Here is a 22,255-nt window from a genome sequence, read left to right as displayed (position 1 = left end):
TACCTACTCTATAAAAGAGTACCTTACGTACTGTAAATTCAATCTTCACTTCTGTCCGATCCGAAAAGATAAAATTACTCAGACATACTATCTACTGTCCGTCCAAGTGGTTATGTCGTAGAAAGGGAGAAAATCACGTGACAGTTAATTACTTAATGAGACCCTTTTAATTAAGTTATTTTAAACAGTTGTATAATATTACGCAGACGTCCAATTTCTAACAGAAATTAATGTTCTCAAAAAAGAGCTAAGACAGTCCAGCCACTAGCTGGCGAATAAACGCTGGTTGAGGAAACCGGAATACGACGTAGGCAAATGGACGATAGTACCTGTGCGAAAATGTTTCAATATTGAAAGCTCTTTCGTCACTGGAAAACGCGAACATATTTTTGAACGTCCTGTTTACTATGACCGTAAGGCTATTATGACTGTATATGCGGTCTTGGATCTGTGTGGAGGACGGTTGAACTTCATTAGCAGAAGGGGTGGGAGTGAAGTACATTCAAAAACTCAGGTACAATAAAAATTGAAGTAAAAATAAAATGATGTCCCTGTATAAACAATTAAATTGTTTTCCCTGGGGATTCTCTGAGCCATTATACGCATAGGACGCACCGCCACTGCCGGTAATAATATAGAGTTCACAATGGGTTAAAGTGTGCCTAAGTGTCCGGACTCATTCCGGATCCAGGCCTAGCAATTCTAAGCGAAGCTTTACACAAGTTTTAGTATGCTTACATCTTACAGAATATGTTTCGTAATCTGCATTGTCATTATTTTTCAGTGAGAATTTTAGTCTTCCGTCCGTTTTTACATCTCTTTTGTGAATATAAACCACCACTGGACATTCACAAGTAGCTGTATTCCCTGATTATGTGGTTAACATGACGAAAAACTGTCACTTAATATAATACTAATATACACAAAACAAGGGACACATTGCCAGTCCCAATGATATTGTACAATAAAATATCAAAATATCTAAATATTTTCTTCTCAATATCTTTTCCTAAGATTAATAACGTGTTTATTCCGTAGAGGGTTTTTGGAATGTTGTAGGTGCTAGGTCGTAATACCTGTGTATACTCATCCGGACTGTGCGGAGAGCGTGCAATTACACACAAAGTCCATATTGTTTTAAGCATAATGCTACAGAAACTGAAATCACAATTTGCGATCCTTTGATGTGACTTTATTGTACACTGACACGTACAGCATTACACTGGAATATCTTTATTGTGAATCTAATAGTCTACAATCGTGTTGTGCTGAAGCTGCTCTACCCCAACGCGTTCTGTCGTGCAAAGTGTTCGGCAGGGAAGTTTTATTATAGTTGAAATTTCCATCCTGTGCATTACAATTGCGTGTTAAAGCAAGCCAATGTCCTCTTGAACATCTTCCAGGTTTTGTCTGCTTGATCAAGGGAAGAAGAAGCACTGAAAATAAAATAACGATGTTTCATTATATTGAAATAATTTCGTTTCGCTTAGAAAATTTGCACTAAATATTATAGATTAACGTGTTTGTCGTTAGCACATAATAATGCTTCGGAGTGAAACACAGTAATATCTGTCAAAACGATTACGTCCACACAACGTTATTTAAATAACTGTATTTTTTTTCCTGTAGTCTACTTTAGTCTGCATAGAGACAGTGCAATATTCTATCTTTTCACCGGTCACATCCTATCTTGTTCAACACTTACACATATTCTCATTCACTTGACGACCGGCCATAAAATACTTTTTTGATTTTGTGCATTCATGCTTTAAATTACTTAAGTTGCTAGATTTATTTTAAGAAAGTGTAGGCCTATTACATCGGAAGGAAAGTCGCTAATAAATATAGACATTTTTCTTAGTCCCACAACATTGAAATGAGTATAAGTCTTTACGGGGTATATAATACGACGTGTACACTTCAGTATAGACTGTGCTCACAAACACAAGTAACGCGCACTACAAGGTCATTCTGCACCAGGTTCCTTACACCTAAACAAGTACAGCATACTTCAGTTTAGCAATGTTTATGATATTGTGCACCACTAGTTGAAATAAAGGTGTCTAAAACAAGTACGAAAGTACAGGAGTGAGCAGAGGAATTCGGAAGGCAATATGTCTAAGTGACGGAATAATTGTGTGTAATTTATGGACTGACATAATCTGTTGTAGAAGATGGTATTTACAGCAGCTCTGTTATTAAAAAAAAAACATATAAACCATTTGAAATTGATAGAAAGAAGTGAGTCTGACGATCTATCTTCAACTAGTAATTCAGTTAGATATGTCTGCAAGTCTACCCTAAGCGTGGAATCTCAACAGAAAATGTGCGTTATCTCTACAACGATAATTTGCGGACCAATGTGTATTGGAACTACCTTCCTTTGGTTAGTTTGTACTTTTCATCTGTAAATTATTTACCATCACTTTTGAAATATCCTGTTTATGTATAATAAGCCGATAGCTAATCATGAGATATGCCTAAAGTAAGCAAATTTTACTTTATGAAATTGATTTCAATGATAGAATATGTTAACGACGATTTTTGAGAATATAGGAATACAGATAACTTATTTTCGTGACTTTCCGTTGTTGTGGTTTGTTGGTTAACATGATTTGCAATGGATTGGAAATGAGTGGATTCAGACTACTGGATCCTGTTTTTATTTTCTTGTTAGTATTCAGAAGCTTTATATTTCCGACATAAAAAAGAAAAGAGTTCTTCATTTATGGTAAAATTCATTTCTTGAAATTTTTTCTACAATTCCTTAATGATTCTTTTTTTGTAATAATTTTATATTCTTATGTCAATCTTTAACCATATTTTAATTTAGAGAAATAGTATTAACTAACAATATACGGGAACATACACTTGAACTGTTTGTTGATAGTAACAATTATTTAATTCGAACGTAATTAAAGACCTATCTTTTTAAAGGGCCACAGTGCAAATTTTTCTAATTTTATCTTATTCAATGTAAGGGAGATACATCCATATAAGCATATTCATACTAAATTGACTCTCATCTGTAGGCTAAGTGACTTATTCGTGTGCCAAAATATGGTCTTGGCGGTATATTTTACGGTATGTTTTTCATCAATATCTCACAAAGTTATTTTTGGCACTTAGCTCTATGATAAAATAGGTATTCAATTGTTGCATTCACTTACTTCGGGATCAGCGTTATAAAGGCATTTCATTACAGCAAAGCCTGCCTCACAGGCGTCGTCAATACCTGAAAAATATTTTGAACAGAAAGTTAGTTTATTAAATATGAAGATAATATATAACACGATTTAATAACTGTTGCATTGCCATTGTGTGCGTTGAGGTATGGCAATTTTCTTTGCACATTACTAGCAAATTTGCAATACTTATCGATTTCTAAAACCACATTGAAATAAAATGCTCTAATTACACCATAACATTAACTTTTAAATAAATATGTGCCTGACTATCGGCTTTGGTGATAGGAAGAGAACCTATAATGAGGTTAGCCGATCATCATCAGTCGTAGACCAGCGATGACCAAAACTCGAGCTGCAGTGATTACATGCGATAGACAGCCTATGAAGAAAGGAGGCGGAGGAAAGGTACTTGGCATGAAAACTACAAACAGTGGTGGTTCCTATACTAACATCATGATCAATTCCGCTGATAAAAGTCTCAAGCTTTGCTGTATCAGAACTGTCACTGCTGTCATCAAGAGCCACTGAATAATATACGATTTTTCTTGCTTCTTTTTTTAACATTCCTCTTGAATATAATCAGGAATTTTCTAAATTATTCTCTCGATACTTGGTCGAAAAATTCGTAGTTTTTCAAAATTAAAAACTTCTTATAGACAAGTTATTTAAGCTGTTTTAATCATTACTCTTTTGAGAACTTATGTTCTATTAAAAGACTCTAGAGCACGAGATATTTCAAACCCCATTAGGTGGCTGACGCCCTTACATTTATTTATGCCATCTTTCTCTTCGTGGCGTCCACACCTGTGGAATAACGGTTAGCGCGTCGGACCGCGAAACCAGGTGGCCCGGGTTCGATTCCCGGTTGGGGCAAGTTACTTGGTTGAGGTTTTTTTCCGGGGTTTTCCCTCAACCCAGTATGAGCAAATGCTGGATAACTTTCGGTGCTGGACCCCGGAATCATTTCACCAGCATTATCACCTTCATCTCATTCAGACGCTAAATAATCTAAGCTGTTGATAAACCGTCGTAAAATAACCTACTAAAATAAAAAATTCTCTTCGTGGCTATGATTTAAGACATGCAATTTCCTGGCCTTTAACATTTCGTTGGCACATAATATTGAATCAGTTTTTCTACAATATTATTATTAAATGAATAACTAATAAATACTTACCCTCATCTAAAGATTAAGAAGATTAATATTGAGCTAAAATCTGAGAATTTTATCCTTCTAGGGAGAAGATCTAAAAATATCAATATTCATGCACGTACAGAAGAATTATAGAAACACATACTTAGTAGTCAATCATAATAATAATAATAATAATAATAATAATAATAATAAACATTATTCAGCGTGGTAATTAATATTTCTACTGTCCAGATTTCACGAGAAGATCCCTGCAAGGGGAGTATGGTTCTTGCGGGGTAAGAGGAGAGTAAGCCAGTGACTCGGCGTTCTTGAAGGAGCAGATGGATGGAGGCGATGTCATTGGCCTTCTGGTACAAACAAGGATCGAGCAATGGCCGGCCGGTTCAGGTTAGAAGAGTGGGAGAAAAACTCGCATTCCTTGCTCGGATCTTCTCTTGAAATGCGGACTGTATGTACTCCTAATTGAACCGTTGAGCAAAGTAAACATATTACATTTTGCCCGACAGAACAATAAAAAAGTTCTTCTCCTCATTCTTTACGAAACCACCTCTTACTGCTTGTAGAGACAGAGTTTGTAGAGCGACATGATACCGCCACTGCTTGCCTTCACTACGTGAATGAAACACACAGCAATGTACAGGTACCCGTTCGGATATCTGTGGTTACAAGATGTAATCACGACACCCGCTTTGGTCACCGCTGACATAGACTGTCGAATAGATAGATAAGTTGGTAGGAAATATGTTGTTAGGAAATTGATAGATAAATAGGTAACTAAATAAGTATGTAGGAAGATATGTAGTACTTGCATAGATAAGTATGTTTGATAATAAGACAGCGGATTTTCGATCCCTATACTGTCAGTTGCAGGGATGTCATTGAACTCACTGCTATGCTCTCTCTGTACGCCAAGGAAATGACGTCTTGTTGCTGTATAGGACCGAAAATCCGCTGTCTGTTGATATTAATTTTCGATCGTTCACTTTCTCACTTTGAAACAAAGTTTAGAGTTTAGAGACAAAATTTAATTCCTCAATATACGCACCATCAGCAGAGTTACGGCATTTCTCAAACGAAGCGATCAATCTGTCTTTGACGTCGTCGGACATGAGCGCCTTGATTTGCGCTATTGCAGGATCAGGCTTGAATTTCCCATTTTTCATCTGCCAACAAAAGCATTCAGTGTAGATAATTTTAGTAATCGTCTATTTGTTAAAAGCACACTTGATGATATCTCAACATAGTTCTTATCCTGTGTTCCATTGAAAAGTATTATTCTGTCTTATAGAGGGAAAGGCCATGAAATTGGAAGAACTTCGGCTATTTAACCGTTACTCGTTTCGTCTCTTCAGAAAAGTATCTGGTTAATTAATATAAGACTTTCAGAATAAGAATACATATGGCCTAAGGCAATAGAGTGCTGGAAGCAGTACAGTGTGGACACAGGCATCTTGATTAATAACAGTACATAACTTATAGGTCATTAGTAGGGCTAGGATTTTTATGGCCAATAAATCATGAAAAAAGTCCTAAAACAATGCATTTATGACCTAAAAATCTTTCAAAAATCCCCTTAAAATGCCCTAAAAATTGATCTTACATAATTGGCTTAGTAGGAAAAGAGGTTTAGAACTACTTAATATTTATACTAGTAATTAAATTAAACTCCTAGTACCAACATTTAAGTTTATTCAATGTTACATAAATTTTTCTAAGTAAGACACTTTAATTATTTTTTTTTACCTGATTTAGTTCCATGTAGTCCACCACAAGGCCACTCTTATCCGGAACTAGCAGGTATAGAGGAGTTTATATTGAAGAGGTGGTTGGACTGATCCATTACATGGGGTGTACTATGTTAAAATGGCAATATTTGTGTAGAAAAACGATTAAAATATTGCAAAATAATGGGCATTAACAGACAAAATGTATAGAGAAAATATCAAATGAAATAAACATTATTTTACATTAATAGTGGGGATTTATGGCCAAAATTAAATGAAAATGCCTAGAAAATGACCGAATAAAACAAAAGATGCTCTTATGAGTTGAAACAGACAAAATATGCAAAAAAGAACCTAACAAATATGTCTCAAAACACTCAGTTTATCACATAACATATAAATACCAAAGCAGCTATCTTTCTGGCTTACTAGAAAAAAAGATGCAATTTCATCAAAATCCTAGCCCTAGTCGTTAGTTATATCGTGAAACCAAAGCATGTGTGCGCCGTAGCTTACACTAAGAACCTTATGGTGGTGGTAAGTGAGCTAGCTAGCTGCGAGTGGAAGTGTAGCGAAGAAGAGAAATGTCCCAGCCAAAATTTCTCTTTCCTCACACGTAGGTAGTTTCCACGAGATATCGAATGGTCTATACAAATATGCTCCTTTAATAGAAATAATTCTCAGCTCTTCCATTTTATCGTTCCTAAATATTTTAATGAACGAAGCAGGACTTTTGTATTATTAGAATGAGTCAAATAACACAGTCAAACATTGCGTAATAACCAGGAGATAACTTATGAATGAAGTTACAATGCGACGGAGTACAGATAGAGTGAGGTGGCGCGTTGAGTTTTGTTTATATATGCATTAGTGTACAATCCGGCTCATAGCCAGAGGTATCCTACAGTATTTTTCCGTCTCTCTCTACGAAACGAACTCAGGCCATCACAATGCATTTTCAATTCATAGTGAACAGTTTTTTCGAACTATTTGCAAGTATGTGCAGCTCGATTCAGTGTTATAGCTAAGGAGCGGATTTCTATGTAATTAAATATTATTTTTGCGTGTGATAAAACACAATTAACAAAGTTAAAAATTCCGAACATGAAGTTTAAAGTTTAAAACCCGAATTTTATTTCACATGAAAACACATATTTTCACAAAAAAAATTATGTCAATACATATTTTCAGGAAATCTATTATAAGCACATAAATCTTGGAGTTTTTTTACTTAAATAATTTTTTTACAAGGACTTTTAAATATTTTAAAACTAAATCAATTACGATACTCAGAAGTACGCCATCTTTATAATAATTCTTGGTTGCTTCGTGTTTCTAAGCGCTGTGTCGTTTGAGATGGGCAGGACATGTAGCACGTATGGGCGAATCCAGAAATGCACATAGAGTGTTAGTTGGGAGGCCGGAGGGCAAAAGACCTTTGGGGAGGTCGAGACGTAGATGGGAAGATAATATTAAAATGGATTTGAGGGAGGTGGGATATGATGGTAGAGACTGGATTAATCTTGTTCAGGATAGGGACCAATAGCGGGCTTATGTGAGGGCGGTAATGAACCTCCGGGTTCCTTAAAAGCCAGTAAGTAAGTAAGTATGTAAGTAAGTAAGCGCTGTGTGGTGTATCCGTGATCCAATTTTGTAATAGTATCGCCTCAAGTTCTGAGGACTGCTAGGCAGCATATCAATGTTATTATTAGAAAATAAATTAACAATGACAAGGAGAGATCTTGCAACACATAATTAGGAATGTTTATTGTTGCTGAAGATGATTTCATTCCACGCTTTGTTTGTGAAACACAACAGATAAGAGCCCGGGTATGAACATTATTTAATTTAAACAAATTTCTCGCCTCTCGCTCATGTCCATCAAGTAAGGCAATACGTCTTGTTGTGACTCCCTGTTATCGGGCTTCGTCAATCGATATCCTTCAAGATATACTGAAAGATAGTTGTTTAAAAAACGATTTGGCTTTCCTATTAGCAAATCTAAGCTTTTTGTGTGACACCATAAAAAAACTCGAAACATCCAAAAACCTGTTGTCTGAAACAGGGAGGTGCGTGCCGTGGAAATTAAACTAGACTCGCTACCAGGTTCAGAAGTACAAGTACTAAGGGACAAATTCCAGAATGTGTTTGGGAAAAACAGTGGATGTAAAAAAAAGTGTAAAGTTGCTCAAGTATTGGAGGGTGTGTCTGTAGGTGAAATTGACAGTGTTTGTGTTTGGGACATTCCTCTCTTTAAATATGCACGTCTGACGTCCTGTGATGTGGAAAGATCACAGTATAAGTCGTTGTTCAGAGATAATCGGCATGCATTTGTGATGGAGAATTTGGAGATGACCTTTCTTGTTCACAGCAATTCTCGGCCAACTACTAGCACTCAAGTGTGGTTGGTGAGTATCTAGTAAAATTTCTTTTTCCAAGCTAAGTAAAGTATTTTTGTCATATTTAAAAAAAAATTATATGTTTTTATTTTTAGCAAATATTTTCGTACTTTTAGCACATAAAAAATAAATATATTTAAATTTTTTAGCACATAAAATCTGCTCCCTAGTTATAACTCGCGCAAGAAACGATTATCGAAAACCAATGGTGGCGTTGTTGTCTGTTTTGACGTGTGTATGTAGGCACACCGAGGGGGGAGAGGAGAGAGCCGATGGAAGTACTGTCCCTTCCAAGAAGATGAACAAATGAGGACAACGCTGTGGAAATAAAGAACATAGTAAGAGAAAAATTCAAAGCTAATTAAACGCGCAACACATGTTTACGAATGAAATAATAATACCGTGCGATACAAGACACGTATTCACATGCAATGGAACAAACTAAAGTCGTAATGTAACTATCACAACGCAAGACTATCGATGTCTTTTCTTTTCCGACTGTACTCTTGAATATCATTCAAGTTATCTCGTGACCTTTCCTCTCGCCCGCTCTTCCTTATCGCAGTGTTTGATTCGCATTCCTTCCGTCGGTAATCCGTGGTTGCGAGACCTATAATGGCCTTATCCTTGGTTGTTTGTCTTGTGAGCGAACTGTGTGTTGCGTCATAGGAAAGTAATTTAATCACAAATGTGCATAGGAGGAGAAGAGAAAAGAGGAATGAAAATAATATCTATGCTCGAAGTTGAGGGACACTCATGTCAAGAAAATATAAGTCATCATGACATTGTTTAGTCAACAGACGTAGTGGTTAGTAACGGGACGTGTGGAAGAATATTGTGTTTCAAGATGGTGTGTACCGCGACATGATAAGAAGGAAGTGTTAGGTGTTATGACTGCGCGGCCTGACCTGTGTAACCCAGACCGCCAGTAGTGATGAGTAACTCGCTCTTAGTCTGTCTACTTACTTTTGCAGGGGACAAAATCCCTGAATCTAGCTGACATGATTGTTCATTGCAACGCTAACGCCTTCAACGTCGCTGAGGGATATGAAAACTTGTGAGGTATGTATCCTACTTCATTTTCCACCGTCACTAGATTGTACTATTAACAGTAGAATATAACGCAGCACATTGACGTCGTTGTTTATGTTATGTCCCTGGGCTAAAGAATGCCCTGTAGCATGATTTCCTGTGAGTATTAAATTTGAAACAGGAACAGTGTCAGCGGAATATACGGTCTTTAAGATGCTTAGCCAGCGTTACAGAGTCTTGTCGGGCGTGTGGTAAATCACTGCCTACAATGAAAGTATTCTTACACCACAGATCATCGCTGGACTAATCGCATTGGTCCAGTAGAACAAAGCATGCATTTTAATTGGTTAAATTATATCACGCATTGTTCGCACTCTTTTCTTGCGCGTAGTCTCATTATAGCGACTTATCACTATAATGCACTGAATCAAATTAAATGTAAGAGATGTTTGATTAAGACGACATCTGTAAGTACGTGAAATCAAAAGTGCTTTCAAGCCCATTTCACCTGGTGGATGGCGTGGTCGGCACCCCGGGCGGGAAACGGATAACGAAACATAAAAAGTGTTGGTGAGAAGATGCTGCGGTTAGTTTGAGACTGACGGAGGGTGTTAATCGGGTTTTTTGGTAAAGAAGAGACGGTAGCGTGATGGCGTCGGCGGCAGCAAAGGAAATACCTTGTAAGTAACTTTGTTTGTACATTTGTAAATATATAATAAATCAAGTAGAGTTTTCATTGCATTCAATTCAGACTAAGTTTAGTGATCATGTAGTTTTCCTATAGTATCCTGAGAGCTCCAGCTCTCCCAGCAAAATAGTTTTTCATTGTTGTGTAAAATGGTGGTGTCAGAAATCCTGATGAGAAAGAGCAGAAGTCGAACGCAGTAGCCATCCGGCTAGCAACCAGTGCGACCTAAGTGACAGTCGCACAACATTTACATTCACAGTATGTCTGTCTACTATGTTCAAGGAACTCTATAGTCAAGTTGTGCATACACTGGTTGCTAAAGTGTCCCGGATCCTAAGCCTGGTAATAACATATATATTATTTTTTTTTTATTTTAGTGTACCGAAGTACTTATGATATTTCCATGCAGATATTCTGCGCCATCATACGATGAAAGAGTAATGGAACGGAGAAAAATTCTCTCCGGCGCCGGGATTTGAACCCGGGTTTTCAGCTCTACGTGCTGATGCTTTATCCACTAAGCCACACCGGACACCCACCCCGGCGACGGACAGAATCGTCCCAGATTAAGTTCCAACTCTTGGATTCCCTCTAGTGGCCGCCCTCTGCACTACGTCATAGATGTCTATGAACGTAGGACTGAAGTCCACACATGTGCTGAGGTGCACTCGTTATGAGTGACTAGTTGGCCGGGATCCGACGGAATAAGCGCCGTCTTAAATCACGAAGTGAGAATTTTTCTCCGTTCCATTACTCTTTCATCGTATGATAACGCAGAATATCTGCATGGAAATATCATATGTACTTCGGTACATTAAAATAATATATATGATATGCGTAAATCACTTCGTGATTTAAGACGGCGCTTATTCCGTCGGATCCCGGCCAACTAGTCACTCATAACGAGTGCACCTCAGCACATGTATGGACTTCAGTCCTACGTTCATAGACATCTATGACGTAGTGCAGAGGGCGGCCACTAGAGGGAACCCAAGAGTTGGAACTTAATCTGGGACGATTCTGTCCGACGCCGGGGTGGGTGTCCGGTGTGGCTTAGTGGATAAAGCATCAGCACGTAGAGCTGAAAACCCGGGTTCAAATCCCGGCGCCTGAGAGAATTTTTCTCCGTTCCATTACTCTTTCATCGCCTGGTAATAACGTTTATTAAAAATAATTGAGAATTCTGTAAAGGGTAGAGTGGGGTTTTCGTACGCACCGGGTAATGGTACGCACGTAAGTTTTAGAATATGGCGGCACTCTATGGCCATATTCGGTGAGTTAGTCTAGTGGCAATATCGGTAACGTCAATCTAGTCGAATGTTAGCGCTGTGCTATTGATTCAAGCACTTAAAGTGTGTCAGTCGATTAATTTGCAGTTTTCTTACAATTCTGGTGCTTCATTGTGTTTCAGTTAAGTAATATGCATCTGAGTGATCTGGATTTTATGTAATGCGTCCTAAAAGTACAACTAAATACCTGCAAACTTGAGTAGGCTATAAAGATCTTCTGTTACTTCGCTTCCATGACCATTCATAGCTAAACTATTCTAATGGCGACATTTGGGCTATTCGCATGCGATTGTGCTCCCCAATACTTCTCTTTATTTCCAACATTTAGTCAGGAGAAAATGATTCTAACAGAAAGTGCCTGTTTTGTGGTGAATTCTGTAAAGACAATGAATTCTGGTATCGTTATGTCGTGTGTTCAGGATGGGTTCACTTAGATTGTAGTGCTGTTGAAACTCCTCAAGATTTCATTTCTGACTTTTGTCAATCCACATGAAAGAAAATATAGTGTTACGTTTCTTTAATGTTCGCATATTGTTGTTAAATGTTGATCCCATACCTATTTATTTATTTGAATATGCAATTTCTTGAACCCTATTTTACCCGAAAATACATTGGGGTTATAGTTTTAGATTGATAGTTGATATTATTACAAAGAGAATTCATTTGACTTGGGTAACCCAGTCTTGCTACTTGAAATTAACACATATCTACTACATTAATTTCAATTAATTACAAATTCTTAAACATATTACATATAAAATTACAGAATTGTTTAAAACAGCATGTTTTTCTGAACACATTGAATAATGGTTTGCCATACATTACAAAAATATAAATGTCCGACCAAAATCTTCTGTTTTCGAATTCTGGACAATGAAACAAAAGGTGACCCACACTTTGCTGTTTCTCACAGATGCATAAGTAGCCATTTTCCTTATGTAATTTAAATCGTTCTAAATAAGATCCAAATTTCCCACGACCCGATAAAAATTGCGTTAGTATAAAATCCGGTATAATTTTGTTGCTATTTAAGCGGGTGTCGACCCTAGGAATAAAGATTTCTCTTGTAACTAAACCCTTTGTACTGCATAGCCATTGATTGTTCCACCTATACTTTACCTGTTAATACATATTTCAATTGCATTTGTATCTGCGTACTACTATCCCAACTGTCTGCGTCCCATTTCCCACGTGATAGGATAATGGTATGCATTCAACTTTTTCATATAGGCTATCATCAATAGAAAAGAATGTTGCTTCAAATACATTTTGTAACTTGTAAAAATTATTAGAACCTAAATCTTTTATTATCTCCGAAAGTTCAGTGTTACATTAAAATTATCGTGAAATTCTTAACAATAGGAAGTTAGGTGCGTGCATTTACTCTATTCTCCCCTAATTATTTACTTAACTTTGTAATGTTTACCAAACAGGCTATTTAATTAGTTTTGAATTGAAATGTAATGCACTTATTCCACAATAATTTAATGTAATTCTCAATGCTTATCGCTTTGTTATTTTATTAACGTTTTATTTGGAAAATTATAGAAACATGCTTTGAGTAATTTATAATTAATAGTACTCACCGATTGCATCATTCCCAGAGCGCATTTCGCGTAGCACTGTAAAACAAGACAGAGCAAGAATTAATATTAATTTATAAAAATCGCGTGTTTATGGCACATACCTGTTCCACCTGTGTAGTTCCTCATCTTTGTGTGCATGTGTATGTGTCTATTAAATTCATAATCTTAATTAAACATCATTGTGTTGGATACAAACTGTCACCATTGTACGTTCATTTATGAGTTCTCTGTGCATGTCCAAATTAGACTTCATTCTTCAAAAGAAAGCAAATAGTTTTATCCATATTTGTTATCATTTTAATAACTCCCACTGTAATAACACTATTGAATTAATATCTGTTTAATATCATGCTTTATCATTGTATTATGAAGTTAAACGTGTTCGGTCTCAAATATTTTATACGCCAATAGTTACTTACAAATGTCTTTTAGAGAACCCGGAGATTCATTGCCGCCCTCACATAAGTACGCCATCGGTCCCTATCCTGAGCAAGATTAATTCAGTTCCTAGCATCATATCCCAACTTCCTCAAATCCATTTTAATACTATCCTCCCATCTACGTCTCGGCCTCTCCTATAACTTCATCCCACTTAGCCCCAATTATTTTTCTAAGCACCTTATTCTCGAACCCCTTAACCTATGTTCCTCTCTCAAGTGAGAGTCCAAGTTTCACAATCATACACAACAACCGGTAATATAACTATTTCATAAATTCTAACTTTAAGTTTTTTTAAAGCAGACTAGATGGAAAAAGCATATCAACCGAATCATAGTAGGCATTTCCCATATTTATTTATGCGTTTAGTCCACACCTGTGGAGTAACGGTTAGAGCGTCTGGCCGCGAAACCAGGTGGCCCGGGTTCGATTCCCGGTCGGGGCAAGTTACCTGGTTGAGGTTTTTTCCGGGGTTTTCCCTCAACCCAATATGAGCAAATGCTGGGTAACTTTCGGTGTTGGACCCCGGATTCGTTTCACCAGCATTATCACCTTCATCTCATTCAGACGCTAAATAACCAGAGATGTTGATAAAGCGTCGTAAAATAATCTACTAAAATTTATGCGTTTAATTTCTTCTCGAGTATCATTTATATTACTGTTGCTCCAAGATATTTGAATTTTTCCACCTCTTCATAGAATAAATTTCCAATTATTTTATACGCCAATATATTTATTTATATATTTATTGGACGAAATGTGAGGAAAAATTGTTCACATTTTGAAAATGTAGACTTTCTGCAAGAAGTTAAACACAATTTTCAGCCGGTTTTTTTTAAAGAAAAGCGTTTTTCTTCAAATCGAAGATGATTTGCTTTGCAGATTTTCATAAAATAAAATTCCTCATTAAACTCTGCACTGTTTTATATGTGGGTTATTTTTGTTTCTATATTTCGGAATGATCCTACTTGCCTTTTAAATTATCTAGTGCTAAGGTCTTTAAATGTCACGGCAGGGTTAAACTCGTTTATCAAAACTAATTTTTTAACTTTAGGTACATTTATCTTTTATGCCTATCACTGTGAAATTTTTCACAGGCATAAACCAATAATTGGAGAAGAATTTAATACATGATTATATTTTCATGGATAATTATGCCAGCTTGTGTCAATATTGAAAGAAAACTTTATGCAAATTGAATTATACATCAATTAGGTGATGATATGGCATTGTTAGCAGAAGAGGAGACGATGCTAAGGGATATGCTACAGGAGCTAAATGACAACTGTGAGGAGTATGGGATGAACATAAATTCAAATAAGACGAAGACCATGTTGTCGGAAGAAAATTAAAGAAGGTAAACTTGCGAATTTCAAATGAAACAGTAGAACAAGTGAACAGCTTCAAATATTTGAGATGTACTAGACTATAAGCAGTAACCTGAGCTGCAGCCAGGAAGTCAAAAGGAGGATAGCAATGGCAAAGGAAGCTTTTGATAGAAAAAAGGAGCATCTTCTGCGGACCTTTCGAAAAAGAACTAACGAAGAGACTAGTGAAGTGCTTTATGTGGAGTGTGGCATTTTATGGGACAAACATGAACATTACGACGAAGTAAAGAGAAGCGACTAGAAGCATTTTACATGTAGATACGGAGAAGAATGGAGAGTGTGAAATAGACAGACAAAATAAGAAATGAAATTTGGTATAAAGAGATGGTGAAACTGATAAGAAATAGGCAAATAAATTGGCTGGATGACTAGCTAAGAAGAAACTGCCTAATGAAGTATGGACTGGAAGGAATGGCGAAGGTGAAAAAATTTCAGGGTAAAAGAAAATAGATAACAGACATTAAAATATATGGATTTTATGAGCAGACAAAGAGAAAGGCGAAAACAGGAAGATTGGAGAAAGCTGAGTTTGGAGAAAAGGACCTGTTCTTGGGCAGAAAACAATGAATGAATGAATGAATGAATCTCTTCTGTCCTTCCTCTACATTTCACAAAAGCTAACAAAATCTTAATTTCACACAGTTAACAATACTGAATTTAATGCGTTACGTAATAAAATTTCACAAACTCCAACAAGCAAATCAATAATTATTTATCATTCATTCATTTAACACTACATATGATATTATGGAATTTTATACAATTCATTTGTTTCTGTGTGTACTTTGCAGGCCTAGTTGTTAGCCTGGGAAAGACGCGAAAGAGAAAATATTGCCGGGAGCCTCACGTTTAATAGGACAATTCGTTAAACAGTATTTAAGATGAGGTCTGGTCCCCCAAATCATTCCTTTCCTTTTTTAGAACCACTAATTTCAGAAAAGATTACTATTTTAGCATCTCTTCTTTTCATAAACTGCTCTGTTGATGTAATTGTACCAAAAGAACTGTTCAGATTATCTACCACTAATTTAATGTACCCTACGGTACGAGGGTGAAACGCTCACCTTCAAATTGTTGTCATCTGGAAATTCTCCTTTCTGTATTCCTTCCACCACATCTGCAATACAAAACTGTAACGTTAGCATCCAACTAATGTTTAGGTTAACACTCAAATTTTATTTCTATAATTGCTTTAATTTTCATCCACTTCGTGTAAAGCCAGCGCAATAGATAGCGGGAGAATGTAAATATGTTGTAACCAGTTCCCTTCTCCTACGAGCCAACCACACAGGAGAGGTAAAGAGCATGTGACCTTGAGTGACTTTACATTCTCGAGATATCCATTGCACTGACTTAACAGTGTGCAGACAGTATCAGAATTATGATGAATTTATAAATAAATGAAACAGCTATTCGCCGAAAATTTCACCTTATATGAGGCGTGTAGTTGCAAAATCAGATACATCACTTTTTTTCTAAAATGAGTTAATGTTATATTTCATATTTTTATATGAATCTACAACTGCTATAGCACTGTTATGCTCCATGCTACATCACATGGATTTGTATGATGAAAGAATAGTATTGGTTGCAAATCCTTGGTTCCTTGCAAACGTTTTTCCTTTATACTGATAAATTATGTTTCAGTGTTGTATCTGATTTTACAACTAACCGCCTCATGTCACTTATTTGAACTTGTTTTGTAATCATCACACCAACACTTGGAGTTAAGCAGGCTCTGTAGTTGTAAAGTAAGTAAAACGCACATAATTAAGAGGAGATTATAGAAATATCTCCAACATTCAAACCCTTCATTGTTTCAATCTCCATGTACAGTACGTGGGTCATTCAATAACTAAAGAAATAAATTAGTAAAACATAAACTGATTCTGTTGTCGAGAATCAAAGCGAGATTCTATGATTAATCACAAACTCACTACTTGAACCACAGTTAACTAATTAATTAGGAAAGCATATTTACCCATGGCTGCTCCTGACTTTGACTGGCAAGAATTCCGTACCATTTTCAAGGAACTCTTTATTTGGGCCATGGACATACCCTGAAACAATCAAGAAAATAATTTTGCCGGCTTCAACTTTTTCTTCAGTTTCAATAGCAGTTTATTTGATCGTTGCTTTTATCAATGAAATTGATATAGAAGTGTAGTTATGCAAACCTGGACGGGCTGTAGCGTCGCGATTAAGAGTAACCGGAAGGTCGCGAGTTTGATTTCCGATGGGAGCCTGAATCTTTTTATTGATATAATCCAGGCATATCAAGGACACGGGCAAGGCTTACGCTAAATTTCATTTGTTCGTGAAAGTCGCGCATAATGCGTTTAATAATAATTGTAAAATTGGTTCTTGTGCTCTTCATTTGCCTAAAACTTAGTTTAGGGAAATTCAATAGAATACTAAGTTCTTATTGGAACATTACAAGGAAGAAAAATGAGAATTTCGGAAATAGTTGAAATACATATTCGGACTGCCACGCTTTTTTATTGGTTATTTTACGACGCTTTATAAACTGCTAAGATTATCTAACGTCTGAATAAGATGAAGGTGATAAAGCCAGCGAATAAATCCAGGGTCAAGCGCCGAAAGTTGCTCAGCATTTGTTCTTAAAGGTTTAAGGGAAAACTCCGGAAAAAACCTCAACCAGGTAACTTGTCGTAACCAGGATTTGAACCCGGGCCCGCTCGTTTCATGGTCAGGCATGCTAACCGTTACTCCACAGCGGTGAACTTGCCACACTTACCGCCATCAGAAGTAGAGGAGAGTTTTGTGAAATTGATGGAAATTGCTCCAAATAATTTTTCAAATTTCAAATTTTAAATTTATATATTTAGTACACAAGGTTTACACTACATTAGGCATTGCAGCCCGAAAGAGCAGAAGCTCGTCCTCGGACGCAGTTCAGTGTAGTTATGTAAAATTGAAGAGTGTTCATTCAGCACAATAAAATTAATATAGCCTATAGTAAAATACAGATCATGTAATAACATATACGAATATAGAAAATACAAAGTACACGAGTATTAGATTATAATTTTAAAATCACACAATTTAATAAAAGACAAAGCAATGAAATAATTAATCTAATTTGTTCCCTAAATCTATGTGTGTCCAGTGTACTTAGTTCAGGATAAGCGCTAATTAATGCGTTATATATTCTGAGTCCAAAATTTCTGCTGTGTTTTAATTCAGCAGTTGTGTGGAATTTGAGGGTGTCTAGAAAGAAAGTGTAGTTTTGTCTCGTGTCGTATTCATGAAGGTCAAATTTAAATTTATTGTTTTTTTTTTATGTTTTAAATGAGCAATGTTTGTTTATAAATTTCTTCTAGATTTGATACACCAAATTCCTTAAATGAATTTCGCTGGGTAATCAAAAGCTTTATATAGACAAATTTTGATCATTCTTATTTGGAAAGTCGATTTTGTCATTCCTCCCCAACCTAATATACCATACTGAATTATTGATTGAAACAGAGCTAAGTACACAGTACGCAGAACATAAACAGGTAAATAAGAGCGTAGAATGGAACATTTGTGAATTGTTTTACGCAATCTTTACACAGGAAGGAAATAATATGCTTGTCCCATTTTAAATGTTGGTCAATAATAATACCTAAATATTTAACGTGTGAGGATATACTCAAGGCGTGACATGAGCAAGTAGGTAGGTTACAATCATGTATTATTTTATTTCTCTAATTAATTATTTTTAGTTGTTCCAGCCCATGCGATATTAATGAAAATGGTATTAATTTTGTTTTAGATACGTTCAAAGAAAGTAAGTGAACATCCAGTCATTCTTGAATAATGTTAATACCACTATTAGAGTATTACATCTTCTGAATTTATGCTGGAAGAACTGCAAAATACCAGATGAATAGACAAAAGCGAAAGTAATATCTCTTTTTAAAAAGGGAAACAGAAGCTCACCAGAAAATTATAGAGGAATTACGTTATTAAATGTTGCATATAAGATATATACGAAAATTATAAATAAAAGATTTACAACTATATCTGATAAAATACTGCTAGAAGAACAAAATGGGTTTAGACATGGAAGATCGTGCATGGATGACATATTTACAATTAACATGATTATACAAAAGCGAAGAGAGCATAATTTAGAGACACATATTGGCTTTATCGATTATGAAAAAGCCTTTGATACACTACATCGCAAGACATTATGGAAAATCATGGAAAGAAGAGGCATTCCACTGCACTTAATACAAGTTATAAAATCAATTTATGCCAAAACAATGAACAGAATATCAATAAAAGGAAAATTATCGGAAGAATTTATGATTAATAAAGGTGTCATACAAGGATGTAGTCTATCACCAAGTCTTTTTAATATATACATAGTCGACATTCTTAGAGAATGGAAGAAATGTACTAATGACGGGATTTCGTTAAATCGACAAAACATTTTAAATACCCTCTTATTTGCAGACGATCAGATAATTATCCAGGATAGTGAAGATAACTTGCAAAAGGCCATACACAAATTAAATACAATATGTGGAGAATATAATCTAAAAATATCAATACAAAAGACAAAAGTAATGGCTTTCAGAGGAAAACATCCAGTTAGAAGTAAAATAATAATAAATAATACTGCTATAGAACAGATGAGCCATTTTAAATACCTAGGTTGCGATATTACTTATGATTATGATAAGGATGTGAATATTAAAACACAACGCTTCCAGGCTATATGTGGCACAATTGCCAAGAATTTAAAGAAGAAAACAAGGAAAGAAACGCAAATAAAATTTTATAAGACAATGGCTATACCATCTCTCTTATATGGATGTGAAGCATGGACCTTGAAGAAAAATGATATTAATAGAATCCAGTCAGCGGAAATGAAATTTCTCAGAGGAGTAAAATGATGTACAAGATTGGATAGATATAGAAATGATGACATAAGGAATGAACTAAACCTGCTCCCAATTATAGATAAAATAAAGGAATATAGAATTCGTTGGTCGAATCATTTAAGAAGAATGGATAAGGAACGAATACCGAAACAGGTGTTGGATTATAAACCACAAGGGAGAAGAGATATTGGTCGGCCAAGAACAAGGTGGAAAGTTGAGGACGGAACAGGAGACTCTCCTACTCCATGAAGAGAAGAAGAAGAAGAAGAAGAAGAAGAAGAAGAAGACCACTATTAGAATTTTGATAAGTTTCATTCCAACTCGAACCGCTAAATATAACCACAGTATCATGAGAATGCCAATTTTAAGTAAATCGTTGATATATATTAAAAACAAAACAGCACCTAAAATCCTCCCCTGAGGTACACCTATAGTAATGTTACGTGATTCACTAAGGTGATCATTGATTTTAGTTGACTGAGTTTTGTTACTTTAGGTAAGATTTAAATAATTTTAAAGCCAATCCATTAATTCCCAATCTATCCATTGTACTAGAAGATGCGGCATTCCCACCTGAAGCCTGGACTACTCTACCGACCGAAGATCAAAGAACTAATGGTCCAGAATCTTATCATAATAGTAATTATTATTATTATTATTATTATTATTATTATTATTATTATTATTATTACTTATTCCGGTGAAGTTAAGGCCATCAGGCCTTTCACTCAGCCAGAAATAAAAGAGACTGATAGCCTATAATTTGCAATTCATAGCGCTTACAATAAAGACTTACGTCCTCCGCGCCCGAACATTCACGTCATAATCCGAACATTACTGGAAATCCAAGTAGAGAGTCATAAAAATGATTCTACTAACAAGAATGTAACGCACAGACTGAGGAGAAATACTACAGAACAAATTAAGATAACACAAGATGCATAGGATGCAAAATTGTGAAATTAGTCGCCTAGATTACCTTGCGTTAGAGTTATAGGGTGCTATTCAGAGTCACTTCGCTAGCCCGGGCTACGAGCGTGCTAAACTAGCCCCGGCTATCGATTGGTTACTTGCACAAGATTCAAATCATATCATATCGCTAACACTGGTTTATGGATACGAAAAACGTTAGTTCTCTGATTATCCACCTAGAAGCCCGTACCAAGAATGTCTATGAATACGGATTTTCAGAAAAATAGCAACTTTCAGTGAAGCGGTAGTTTTCCTACATAATTTTTCTATTTTCCAAAGTCAATCTTTCGTCAGTTTTGAGAACTAATTGCATTTCAGAATAAAACAAAACACACACTACAATAAACAATAGGCTATTACACGAATGCCATGACCTGCAGGATTGCTGACATATTTTCAAATTCAATTGGTTATTACATACTTCAAGGCTTACTAAAAATAATTTACAGTCTGATTCTGCGGTGTGTAATTTTCTGAGTACAGCTGTGTATTGGATATTAAAATCTACAAAACTTAAGGTGGTTTGATGACATTAGTACTATTACAAATGAAATATTATTATAGTTAATGCCATAATGTTAATATATAATGTAATAATATTGTTATTAAAAATAAAATATTTGTATAGTTATTAATCAAGTGGGGTTGGGTCTTTTTCATATTCTTAATGGCGGTGTGGTGTAGATACTTATATGCGTCATTCTCTTCAGTATCGGCTCAAGAGAGCGCAAAAATTACAGTTCCTAAGGAAAGACGGTATAACTTACTGATAAAATAAGAGGTCTACGAAATGTTGTGGTCTCCCGATCATTTCAGCAAGATCTCTTAGCATAATAAAATGATTTTACATTCTACATTTCAAGCTCTACATGCAGCAGCTATACCAAGATGCTATGTCTGTTATTCAAAAGCATAGCAAACCTGACTTTTTTTAACTTTCACCTACATTCCACAATGACCTGAAATAGCTATTGCTTTACTCACACATGAAAAACCCACTGATCGTCCTGGCATTGTTACTTACGTTTTCGCGTTGAAACTCGAAAACTGAAGGTGGATAGGTTCAAGAAAAAGTATTTGGCATAAAAAAACCATTCAGAGGGAGTATGTTTAATTATTATGGAAGAAAAAATAACTTTCAAAATGTCTGGTATTTTTCATTGAAAATAAATCTGAAAAATTTTTATTTCAACGTCTAATGAACTTAGTTTGCAGCATTTGTTGCACAAGCCACTGGTTTTATATAATTACAACATCCTTTTGTTACATTTCACATGATGAGAAACTAAAAATTCTCGAGTTTGCAGAAGAACACAGATTAATCGTTTTAGTGTACTTACGGCGGAGGCTGGCCGCAATGCAGCGGCCAGTATCACCACAATGAACGTTGAAATCACTAGCCGATTCATGTTGGTCGACTAAGTTACCTCGTGTTTGGGTGTTGGTCGCCAGAGACTCAAGTTTATATACTTAGCTCGCTTTGTTCAGTGAATCTCA

At 35.7% G+C, this 22,255-nt stretch overlaps 1 protein-coding gene across 1 annotated transcript; it reads right to left on the bottom strand.

The window, feature by feature from the left end:
• Positions 1–1,170: 1,170 nt before the first annotated feature.
• On the bottom strand, positions 1,171–22,255 carry LOC138697855 (general odorant-binding protein 72-like). Its single transcript, XM_069823430.1, has 7 exons — positions 22,099–22,255; positions 16,870–16,948; positions 15,953–16,005; positions 13,063–13,098; positions 5,390–5,507; positions 3,171–3,235; positions 1,171–1,436 (listed from the first exon to the last, which is right to left on the bottom strand). The coding sequence occupies exons 1-7, from the start codon at positions 22,165–22,167 to the stop codon at positions 1,419–1,421; spliced, it is 438 nt and encodes a 145-aa protein (XP_069679531.1). The 5' UTR covers positions 22,168–22,255; the 3' UTR covers positions 1,171–1,418.

The sequence above is a fragment of the Periplaneta americana genome, chromosome 4 (assembly GCF_040183065.1).
Source record: "Periplaneta americana isolate PAMFEO1 chromosome 4, P.americana_PAMFEO1_priV1, whole genome shotgun sequence".
In the NCBI taxonomy this organism is placed as follows: Eukaryota; Metazoa; Arthropoda; class Insecta; order Blattodea; family Blattidae; genus Periplaneta; species Periplaneta americana.
This window is presented reverse-complemented; position numbering and strand designations above follow the sequence as displayed.